We start from the raw sequence: 13,122 nt of genomic DNA on the forward strand, positions 1-13,122 counted from the left end.
AACAACACAACCCATCAAGTGTGAAACGCCAAACAGCTGTTTCGGTCCGCCAGACCTGATCAGTGACGCTTGGCTTCTCCATTGAAATGTGTTCGTTCTGCTTAAGGGGACAAGGTCCTCTGAATCTCAAATGTAAATGAGAATGCAATCCCCTCTTAACTGATCAACATTTAATATGTCATCACAGGTGTTCCGTGTGCAATGCTGCTAGGTCACCTATGTGATCAGTTAAGAGTGGATTGCATTCTCATTTACATTTGAGATTCAGAGGACCTTGTCCCCTTAAGCAGAACGGACAACTTTCCAATGGAGAAGCCAAGCGTCACTGATGAGGTCTGGCGGACCGAAACTGCTGTTTGGCGTTTCACACTTGATGGGTTGTGTTGATCTGCGACCATTGGATCAATAGTATAATTCAATGCCAGTAGGTGTATTACCCCTCGGAGTAGTGGTTTTTGTTGATCCAAACATAATTGGTTGGGTTTCGGTGACCTAAACCGATCAGCAAAGGGCTGTTGTTGTTCCAAGTTGTACATGGGTGACCTGGCAGCATTTCACACGGAACACCGGTGATGACATATTAAATGTTGATCAGTTAAGAATGGATTGCATTCTCATTTACATTTGAGATGCAGAGGACCTTGTCCCCTTAAGCAGAACGGACAACTTTCCAATGTAGAAGCCAAGCGTCACTGATGAGGTCTGGCGGACCGCAACAACTGTTTGGCGTTTCACACTTGATGGGTTGTGTTCACACTTGATGGGTTGTGTTGTGCTGCGACCATTGGATCAATAGTATAATTCAATGCCGGTAGGGGTATTAGCCCTCGGAGTAGTTGTTTCTGTTGATCTAAACATAATTAATTGGGTTTCGGTGGCCTAAACCGATCAGCAAATGGCTCTTGTTGTTCCAAGCTGTACATGGGTGACCTGGCAGCATTGCACACGGAACACCTGTGATGACATATTAAATGTTGATCAGTTAAGAGTGGATTGCATTCTCATTTACATTTGAGATTCAGAGGACCTTGTCCCCTTAAGCAGAACGGACAACTTTCCAATGGAGAAGCCAAGCGTCACTGATAAGGTCTGGCGGACCGAAACAGCTGTTTGGCGTTTCACACTTGATGGGTTGTGTTGTTCTGCGACCATTGGATCAATAGTATAATTCAATGCCGGTAGGGGTATTAGCCCACGGAGTAGTTGTTTCTGTTGATCCAATCATAATTGGTTGGGTTTCGGTGACCTAAACCGATCAGCAAATGGGTCTTGTTGTTCCAAGCTGTACATGGGTGACCTGGCAGCATTGCACACGGAACACCTGTGATGACATATTAAATGTTGATCAGTTAAGAGTGGATTGCATTCTCATTTACATATAAAATACTAGCTTTTATCCTCGATTCGATTGTGATGGCGTCTTCTGCCGAGAAGTATCCCTTGAAAATACAACTTTTTTTAATAAAATGTATCATCTGTGCTTATTTGTGTCCCTGTCAAAATTGCAAAAATAATCAATATGATCGGTTAAAAAGTTAAACAGGGAATGCGAAAAAAAAACAAGCCGACAAACACCTTACACTCACATTTATAATATTAGTTAATATTTTCACAGAAAAAAAGACAAAGCATAACCAGAGATAGATAAAAACTAAGCATCTTAACGAAAGAATCTTATTAACACAGCGCCAAACCACATTTTCAAAATTCACAACATTTTTAATGCATTTACAACCCCTAACATTAAATGCTTTTTAATACACAACGTTTTAGCAATGTGCTTCAAAAAATTATACACATGGCGCTGAGAAATAAGGTTATAAAACCTTTCAAAAAGAATAAAAGACTGCAGATAACAAGAAAGTAAGATAAAACCAATAATATATTGTAAATCCAAAAACTAAACAAAAAATATCCATTCTAAGAATTAAACTCAAACGCGAATCGACCAGATGTTACTCGAACCTTTATAAACCTGGAATCTAAGACAATCTAAGTGACTAACTGGCTTCCAAAATCGTATCACATCCTGTAGATGCCAATTGAACCGCTAAGCTGTAACGACATGAATATCGCTTCAACTCAATATACACAAATCGATGGTGGCGCTGCTTATTTTTTGCCTCGAACTACGATTTATTTAAGAATCAAAAAACGGTCCAATTGGATTCCGGGTTCATATCGCGTAAAGAGCCTTATAATATCATCCACTATGCGTTTCTGATATTATTTTGAAGAGGTCAATTGGCATCCGAATACCGGATGCCAATTGACCAGCGGAAGCCAATTGAACCTACAACTTTACATGTGGGAAGTCAATTGTTACCGTAAATAAATAAATATATATATATATATATATATATATATATATATATATATATATATATATATATATATATATATATATATATATATATATATATATATATATACTAAAAGCTCAGTCGCTTGTTAAATTTTAACTACATTCCATAATCTCCTATTGTTTATTACCAAAAGTAATAATTATATTACATATCTACTACACATTGGCAGAAACACCTACAGACCATTATCTTATGGTGATATTTAATACCAATTCCCAAATTAGAACAGGGGGTGGGTCTGCGATTAGTCTAATATTTCCAGATGCTGAAATATCACTTCATTGTATCTCAACCTTTCAACATGTATAGTGTAACAATTTTTACTTTTATGTTAATGTTTTTAGGTAAGTAAAAAATTAACAATAATTTCAACATGGACAAATATTTGCTCAATATATTCAAGCTATCTAATTATCACATTCTGTAAGAAGTACGTAAGTATGATGGTTAAATTTTTCTAATTGGTAAACACATTTATTTATTCATAGAAGCAAAAGTTTTTTCAAAAAAGTGCATACTTACAATGATATATTGAATGTTTAAAATAAGTACATGTTATAGTTAGTTTGAATATACAGGTTGATCATAATAATAACTAACATAAAATTATGTGTGATTTAATTTTTCAAACATTAATATTGCATCATCCATACGGACGTCTATAAGGACAATGTTATCTGCAAATCTCAAATGACTGAGCTTCTCTCCATTTATGTGGTATCAACATACTCGTTCAAATATGCCTTTCTAAAAGTATGTTCTGAAAGCGTCGTGAATAGTTTTGGACAAACGGTGTCCCTTGTCGTACTCCTCGCTGTATACAGAATTTATTTGTTTCTTGATCAGATAGTTTTAAGCTAGCTGTAGCATTTTGGTGGATATATTTGATTATGTTAGTGTAGAGATGGTCTATTCAGCATTTTGTCAATGCTTTTAACATTTTATGATTACTTATGGAATCGAATGCTTTCTAGTAGTCGACAAATATCAGTGCCAATGGTTTGCTGTATTCTGCAGACATCTCTATCAGGTTCTTTATCACTAGTCACGACCTAAGTGGTCGTTAGTGCTGTATCCCGATCTAAATCCAGCTTGTCCTCTAGGCCAGGGGTCACCAATTACATTCCCTTAGGGTGCGTTTCAAAAAACTACTACACTTCCGCGGTCCGGACACTTAGCACCAAATCAAGCAATGGCGTAACCGGAGGGGCGGGTTACCCAGAAACCCTCCAGTACTTGTAACCTCCCCCTCAGGAAATCATCCTGGTTACCTAGTTAAAACCAGGCAACTAGACCACCTCGTTTAGGGAGGGATATAAAATAAACTCAAGGAAAAAGATTAAAAAAAAGGATTTAATAAATTTTTGCAACGTAATTTGAAATATTTGTATCTTAATTGAACTGAACTTCATTTAATCGTTTAATGATACTGTTTCTGGTTGCTCTCTTTCTGCATCTTTAGTGTTCAACAATTGTATGGAACATATCTAAACCTATTTAAACATTTAAATGTTAGTGACAGCTTATCTTAAATAGCGTTTGTTTACTTTACCAGCCTCGCTGGTCCGTATGCCATTAGGCTTGAGTGAAAAACTGTTGCTTAACAGTTGCACATTTTCAATTTTGTGGAAATCAGCATATCGTTTTTTACATTCCAAATCAAGTTCATTAATTAAACGTGAGAACTAAGTAACATCAATATCTTTATTACTACCACAAACGGATTGAGAGGAAAGTTCAAAAGTTCTGCCTTAATGTCCTCAGAAAAAAGTTCAATCTTTTTAGAAAATCTTCTAATATGCGACAAAAGTTCACAAACAAGTTTTTCCTTGCATTGTAGTTTTAAATTCAAGAAGTTCAGATGTCGAAGATATCCGCCAAAAATGCGATAGTTGCAACGTTTTATGTGTCCAAGAGGAAGCCCAAATGATCATATGCAGCTTCATTATCAATAGTGGACAGAAAATCTTTTATGTTGTCAAGTATTGCAAAGAATCTTTCAAGCACTAAACCTTGAATTGACGATGCCTCAAAGATGATTTTGCACGTAAAAAGTTCACTATTTTCATGACTGTTTGCATTTTACTATGAAGAATTGGATTTAAACTACAACACAACATACTTTGATGAATATGAATAATACAATGATACGATATTAGATTTTTATTGCACATAGAATCACATGCAAGGTGGAAAACATTAAGAACTGGGTAAGAAATAGAAGAGTAGAATGGAACGATCATATAAACCGAATGACAACAAATAGGGTAGTAAAGACGGCAAGAGACGGTTCTCCAATGGGAAGACGATCAGTAGGAAGACCACGAAAACGATGAAACGACAACTTACTGGAGGCACATTGAAAAACCGATAGAGTCACGTCTACATAGAAAGAAGAAGAAAACAATTACAAACAATTTAATATTGTTTTTTGATTTACTAGGTAATAACTTTAACGACGCTGTATTTACTATTTCATTGACTTCTGATGGGGTTTTGCACAAATTCTTTATCAATATTTTTTTTCTTTGTTTTTTTTATTAATATTAAAACATTAAATTTTGTAATCCTTAGAATTTATTTTGACTGCAGAGCTTAGATAGAACTGCAGTTGCATTATAACAATGATAGTAGCTGATCATAATAATTAATAGCATTTTTAATAAAATGTACAAAATTAATTGTCATGATCAAAAAATGCTATAAATTAGCTGTTAATGTGAATTCTACTACTTAAAAAAACAAATTTATTTTTAAAAGATTGGTAAGGTGGGCGTTTTTATAACTGGGGATAAAATTGCAATAATCATTTTATATCTTTTTTACCAGAATGAATAGCTTAGAAACGAAAAACATCTGTATTGTTTCTATCGAAATGTTTGCATTCAAGTTTTTAGTACAGTTGGTATTGGTACCCAATGGTATTCGATGTACGTCATTATTTACTTCAGAGATCTTAGTTGACATTGTTGCCAAATTACCAAAAAATCATGAATTCATTTTAAATCAAATATATCATATCATTATTACCGAAGTGGGTTATACAACAAAACACATTCAATGTAAATAAGTAATAAAAATAGAAAACAGGAATTAAGTAATGATCTTACATTAAAAACAATTTGAGCCGTTTTTGTAGTATAAAGAAGTCAAATAGAATAAAAAACAGTACTTTTTGAAGCGAAGCTTCTATATAAATGTTGTATTACGTTTTTCCCTATAGTAAAATGCTGAGGCGACCGTCACGGGACTAGCGCTATAAGAAAGCGTCACGGGTAGCGTCACAAAATTGCGGTTCTTCACATAGATTCACTACTCTTGATCAATTCATTTCTAGTTATCATGTATTTATTCTAAGTAGGTTTAAATTAAAAACTTCTTCTTCATTCTCTTTATCTTCTTTTTGCAGTACCGTCTCCTATCGGAGGTTGGCTACCATCACATCAATCTTTACTTTGTTGGCTGCAGCTCTGAACAACTGTATTGAACTGCACCCATACCACTCCCTTAAATTTCGCAACCAGGAAATCCTCCTACGTCCCACATTTCTCTTTCCCGAGATTTTTCCTTGGATTATGAGTCTAACTCTCTTTATAAGCAATTGTAAAATTTATAATATAAAATTTACAATAAACAGTTAAGATTTGATTTCACGTATAGTGCGTCTGTGTATCCGCTTATACGTATTTCGCCCTATTTTAGCGTAGTATTTAACAAGTTTATACCTCTGTAGTTTTCTGGCTGTTTTTTATCTCCTTTTTTGGATAGTAGAATTAGTTCGCTCGTTCTCCATTCTTCTGGTATTTTATTGTTTTATCATTGTATTAATTAATGTTGTTAATTGTCCTGTCATTGCTCTCGACAATATTTCAGTAATTAGTTTGGTATCCCGTCTTTACCTGCTGCTTTTCTGTTCTTCAGGTTTTCAAGTATTTTCCGAACTTCCTGTACATTTATATTAACCCTTAACTACTGACGTGGATGTTTCAGGACGTAGACTCTGACATGCGGTATGTCATACCGTTGCCTATTCTCCTTTGTTTTTAATATGAATTTATCTTATATCACTGTATTTGTTTTTTATATCAACTACGGAATGATTCTTCACATTGCTGTAGCATAATATACTGCTACGAGTAAAATAAACTTTACTTTTTCAAGAATATAAGAACATAATATTTAAAAAAATGATGGACGTAACTACGAAATCGTTTATAAACTAAATTACAAGAAAAATTGATTACTTGTGACTAACAAATGGTAAAATAATGTTAAAAGAAACAGACTAATGATTTAAATTTAATGAGAAACTAAAATACAAAATTCTGACAATAACCAAAAATTACAATAAAATAACTAGTCATTTTCCGCGAGTTACAGTACAATGACCGCTACCATCCAGTAAGTTCCACCACGTGGATTCCAACACGAGGCTACCGCTTGAACATTCTGGACTAAATTGCGACGTATTGAACAGCAAGATCAGCAATTAATAAATTATAAAAACACCATGTAAAAATCAATATTTTTCAGTCTGATTTAAATTATTATTGTTGTTACTAAAATCTTTGTAAGTCGAAATAAAAGTTTTAATTGTGAAGTTCAGTTTTTAAAAAAGTGTTTTTCCCAAGAACATTCATAATTGGCGCAGAGTCAGTACGGAAGTGGAAGAGTCTTTATAGATCCTCGTCACTTTTAAGTGTTTGTCCACTGTTCCAAGAACCAGCCCCAGGGAAACCGTCTGCAGAGTTCACCCGAGGGAATTAGAGAATTAGAATTTAGAAGAAGCCTTCAGGAGCAAAGGAATGCACATCGGCATCGTCTTTATCCTGTAAGCGATTTTATTATTACTTAGAATTAAGAAGATTAGATTTTGAAAGAATTTTTAATAAATCAGACTCCTCTGAGTCCTTAGATTGAATCAGAGCTAAATTAGAAGATAAATAAAACAAAGATTGAATAGATTAACAAAGATTAAAGTAATTTAAAAATATCTCCTCTAAGTCCTTAGATTGACTTTAGAGTCAGATTTAGACAAAATTGAATAGCTTAATAAATACTATATATTAATAAACATAGAGATTAATAGATAGAAAATAAGTAGATTAAGATTTATATATTTATATATTGATTATTGAAAATTACTATACCGATTTGACTATTGACTATATATTATATTGAAAATTTTTAAAATATGGCAGTTCCACAATTTGACGTTAAAAATTTATGCATTCTTCCAAATTTTGACGGAAATCCAAATGAATTACATGAATTTATTAAAGTTTCTACAATACTTCTAAACCATTATTATGACAGACTTAATACAGCTAATATACAAAACAAATTTTTGCTTCATGGTATTATCAGTAAATTAACAGGTAGAGCCAAGGAAGTTATATCTGTATATGGATGCGAAAGTTGGGACGAAATAAAAAACGCATTAATTCAAAATTTTGGAGACCAGAGAGACGAAAATTCGCTTACAAGGGATCTAGTAAATTTAAGACAAGGCTCAACAGAATCTATTATGCATTTTTACGAAAAAATCATGGGACTTTTAAGCTGTATTAATAATTACCTAGAATTACATACCATAAATGCCGATATTAAAAGGAGCAAACAAGAATTTTTCCGTCAACAAGCTCTTACAACATTCTTAGCAGGCCTACGAGAACCAATGGGCTCTGTTATCAGAGCAATGAGACCAGGAAGTTTAGCCACGGCAATACAGTACGTACAGGAAGAAAATAATGTTCGATATCTTCAAAAAAATCAAATAAGTCAACCTTCAACATCAGGAAGAAGTGAAAATTATCAAGAACGCCGACCTCAGAGACAGCAGATGCCTGTACAGATCCAAAAACCATTGTACCAACAGACAAATTTTGCACCTCCACGATGGCAGCAATCAATGAGACAATTCTATCCGCAGAATCAATTTCAGCAACCACATCGGCAACAAAACTTCGATCAATTTAGACAAAATTCAAACCCTCCAGCATTCAGGACCCAGAACCAGTCAAATGTATGGGCACCCAAACCCGGACAGTCAAAACAGTCTAGACCAACACCTATGAGTGGAATATCAGAAACCACAACCAGAGGCCGTCAAAATTTTACACCAAATTACCGAGCACAGCCAAAATTCACCGTAGAAGAACTTTACAATATACAATGCCACGGAGATGAGCAAGAAGAGAGTGCCAACTACAATGATTACTACGAACCTGAATACGACAATTTTCTACAAGATACATACGAAAATCAACCAAACGAATACGAAGAAAACGTAAATTTTCGAGAGGACCCACCAGAAGCAATCGGAACGTAATTGAACTTCATTCATTTCCCGACAAGAAGGAGCTACCCTACATCGAAATCTCTAAGCCTTCTTTACGACTTTTAATCGATACAGGATCCACAAAGTCATTTCTTAACCCAGAAATAGCTTCTTCATATTTTCCAAGTTACATAAAACATGAACCCTTTGTCGTCAATTTTTCAAAACTATTCCCAAAAATATTGTGCCGAAATTCCATCATTTTCAGAATTTAATTCTGACAGCAAAATGAAATTTTACGTCTTTAAGTTTCACAAAACTTTCGATGGTCTTATTGGCCTCGACAATCTAAAACTCTTCGAAGCCCAATTAAACTTCCCTAAATCGCTTCTAGTTACAAAAGATTCTACAATCCCCATTAAATATTACGAAACAAATAAAACACAATTTTATTCCATTCATTTGGAAGCAAATTCTATTAGCCAAGAGAAAATTCCTGTCAAAGAAGAAAAAGGAACCATCATTATTCCTACCCAAAAAGTACAAGGCGTTGTAGTACGAGAAGCCCTTACTAACTCCGAGAACCACCTTGCCTGGACCGAAATTGCCAACTTCACGTCAGACCCCATTCATCTTTCTCTTATGGAACCACTAGAAAGCAATCAAATAGACATCCAAGATTTCCATATATATTCCATGGAAACAACCTCCGGACCAGACTACAGACAAGATATCGACGACTTAATTAAAACCGAACATCTTAACGAAGAAGAAGAGGAACAAGTTCGCCACCTATGCCGAAAATTCTCCGATATATTTCACCAACCAGACACTCCTCTCAGCTTTACTAACGAAGTTAAACACCACATCAGAACCAAGGATGAGGAGCCTGTATATACGAAATCATACCGGTATCCGTATGTGCACAAGGAAGAAGTAAAAAAACAAATCTCTTCAATGTTAGAGCAAGGGATCATTCGACCAAGTCAATCGCCATGGTCCTCGCCTATTTGGGTCGTGGCAAAGAAACCAGATTCATCCGGTAAAATAAAGTGGAGAATAGTAGTAGATTATAGAAAGGTCAACGAGAAGACAATTGACGACCGATACAGAATTCCTCACATTAGCGATATTTTGGACAAATTGGGAAGATGTCAATATTTTACGACCCTCGACTTAGCAAGCGGATTTCACCAAATCGAGATGGCTGAAGAAGACATTCCCAAAACAGCATTTAATGTGGAAAATGGACACTATGAATATTTAAGAATGCCTTTTGGACTTAAGAACGCTCCGTCCACGTTCCAACGTATGATGGACAACGTATTGAAGGGACTTCAAGGAGAAATATGCCTCGTCTATATGGACGACGTAATAGTATATTCAACATCACTACAGGAACACATAGTAAATCTCACAAAAGTATTTCAACGACTAAGAGAAGCCCGACTAAAAATCCAAGTCGACAAATGCGAATTCTTAAAAAAACAAGTTAATTTTCTAGGACACGTAGTCACACAAGAAGGCATAAAACCGAATCCAGCGAAAATTGAAGCAATAGAAAAATACCCAATACCGAAAACAGCAAAAGAAATAAGAGGATTTCTTGGACTACTGGGATATTACAGAAAGTTTATTCGAGACTTCGCAAAAATCACGAAACCTCTAACAAGATGCCTGAAAAAAGATGCAAAGATCGAACATACACCCGAATTCGTAGAATGCTTTGAAACATGCAGGAAATTATTAATGAATGAGCCGTTATTGCAATATCCAGATTTTTCCAAACCGTTTAACCTCACAACAGATGCCAGTAACTTCGCTATCGGTGCAGTACTTTCTCAAGGATCAGTTGGCAGTGATAAACCAATTGCCTTTGCTTCCAGGACACTAAATGAAACCGAAACCAAGTACTCCACAATAGAAAAGGAAATGTTAGCAATGGTGTGGGCAATTAAGTATTTTCGACCTTACCTATTTGGAAGAAAATTTAAAATACTTTCAGACCACCGTCCTTTGCAATATCTATTCTCCCTAAAGGAACCCAACTCCAAACTAGTACGTTGGAGATTAAAATTAGAAGAATTTGACTACGAAGTAATTTTCCAAAAAGGCAAAGCTAATACAAATGCGGACGCACTCTCTCGAATCGAAATACACACAAAGGAAACTACGGACATCGATTCACAAATTAAGGAAGTCTTTGATGATTTAGTAGACATGGAAGACGATGGATGGTCAACGACTAATAATCCAGATGCAGATCGAATAATCGACGAGATTGTAGAAGAAAAAGCAACAGAATTAATTCCAGAAAACATCCCAGAAGATACTGTTGAAAACGAAGATCAAAACATGGACGAAGACGGAAATGAAACAATACATACAGCAGTAGAAAACCCAATTCTTGGTATACCTATTTCGGAAAAACCACTTAACTTCTACAATAACCAAATTATAGTCAAAATCGTCAACTACAATCCACGACCTCCAGCAATTATACAAACCTTTCCGAATAAAAGACGTTATCATATCCAGCTGTCGAAAGATCAGTTAAAAGCTGATACCATAAAAATTTTTAAGGAACACCTCAACCCGAAAAAGAAATATGCAATTTTATTTGAAGCAGAAGAAGAAATTTTTGCAGAAATTTGCGAAATTATCAGGAAAACTTTTAAAAACAACGCATATGACTTAGTAAAGTGCAATCTTTTATTAGAAGATGTTAACCTAGAAGAACAACAAAAAGAGATTATAAAAAACTATCATGAAGGAAAAACGAACCATAGAGGAATAGCTGAAACAGAAAGTCAAATAAGGAAACGATATTACTGGCCTAATATGAAGAAGGACATAGAAGATATCATAAACTTTTGCGATATATGTCAAGAAAATAAATACGACAGACTTCCTCCCAAACCAAAATTTATGGTTACACCAACTCCCACTAAACCACTGGAAATAGTTCACATTGATTTATTCCAGGCTGATGGACAGAAGTTTCTAACCATAATAGACGCATTTTCGAAGTATGGGCAAGCCTACCCAATAAATGGAGGAAATGCAATCAATGTACTCAACGCCCTATTGATTTTTATAACACATCATGGACTCCCAACAATGATAGTAGCCGATAATGGTACGGAATTTAAAAATGGAGTAATACAAGAATTTGTAGACTCTCATAAAATCTCAATCCACTATACAACACCAGAGAATCCGCAATCCAACGGGATGATTGAGAGATTTCATTCTACGTTAATCGAACATCTTCGAATCCTAAGGAACACCAAAGCAAAGCTCTCGATTAAAGAACAAATGCTATACGCTATAATTGGGTACAATAATTCCATACATTCAGCAACGAAGTTAAGACCCATCGACATATTAAACGGACATATCGACGCAAAAGATCCCTTTGACGTTGACATACAGAAAGTAATACTGAACAATTATATCCAAAATCATAGAGAGATAACAAAGGAATTATACAAGGAAGTAAACCAGCAAATACAAGAGAATAAAAATAAAGTCATTGAAAATAGAAATAAATCGAGACAAGACCCTATTACGTATAAACCAAGTACAAAAATCTACACACGGAAAACAGTTACCAGAAATAAATTACTTCCGCGATATTCCGCAAAACATATAAAAAGAAATAACGAAGTGACTGTAAAAACATCAAAAACTACAGTTCACAAGAAAAACATAAAACACCAACCTAAATCAAAAACTAATTCTGAACCTTCCCCACAGGATCACCCTGACGACGGGAGAGGAAGTGAAGATCAAGGACCTGAAAGACAACCCAGGAATAATTCCCCTCAACCTGGGACAAGCAAAGATTCATACTAGTACACACGATTTTATACACCTTTTCAAACTACTACCAATAAAGGAAGAATTAGACAGAATTGAAACCCAGTACGTTGCAGTGACCACAGCGATTCAAAATGGACTTAGCCATCCGTATTTTAGCAGTTTACAAAATTTCGACCAAGCTCTTAGATATCAATTAAAATCAGCTCAAGAAAAATTCTCAACAATTTACCCCTATAGCAGAACAGAAAGAGGGTTAATTAATGGAATAGGAAGCATTATCAAAGCAATTTCTGGAAATCTAGATCAAGATGACGCAGAAAAATACAACAATGCTATAGAAACCTTACAGACGAATCAGGAAAATCTTATAAATCATCTTAATCGTCACATTAGCTTGAACAAGAAGATTATAAAAGAGTTCAACGAAACTATCACATTACTAACACATAACCAAGAAATAATAGTAGAAGAAGTAAATAATATCAGCACGAATCTCAATACATTCATTTTTGACTTCAATCATTATTTGCAAGCAAGGAATGTTCTGGACCAATTAAATTTGACCCTTCAAATTATACTTCAGTTACTTAATGACTTAGAAGAAGCCATTACCTTTTCTCGTGTAAACACTCTCCATAACAGTGTGATCAA

At 34.8% G+C, this 13,122-nt stretch overlaps 1 protein-coding gene across 1 annotated transcript in view; it reads left to right on the forward strand.

Annotated features, from left to right (window-relative positions):
- Positions 1 to 2,571: 2,571 nt before the first annotated feature.
- The window catches only part of LOC140447249 (neuronal acetylcholine receptor subunit alpha-3-like), a 52,004-nt gene continuing 41,453 nt past the window's right edge, over positions 2,572 to 13,122 (forward strand). The window contains exon 1 of the mRNA XM_072539795.1: positions 2,572 to 2,710. Coding sequence (XP_072395896.1) covers positions 2,629 to 2,710 — 82 coding nt within the window. The 5' untranslated portion in view covers positions 2,572 to 2,628. The remainder of the gene's footprint in view (positions 2,711 to 13,122) is intronic.

The sequence above is a fragment of the Diabrotica undecimpunctata genome, chromosome 8 (assembly GCF_040954645.1).
Source record: "Diabrotica undecimpunctata isolate CICGRU chromosome 8, icDiaUnde3, whole genome shotgun sequence".
Classification (NCBI taxonomy): domain Eukaryota; kingdom Metazoa; phylum Arthropoda; class Insecta; order Coleoptera; family Chrysomelidae; genus Diabrotica; species Diabrotica undecimpunctata.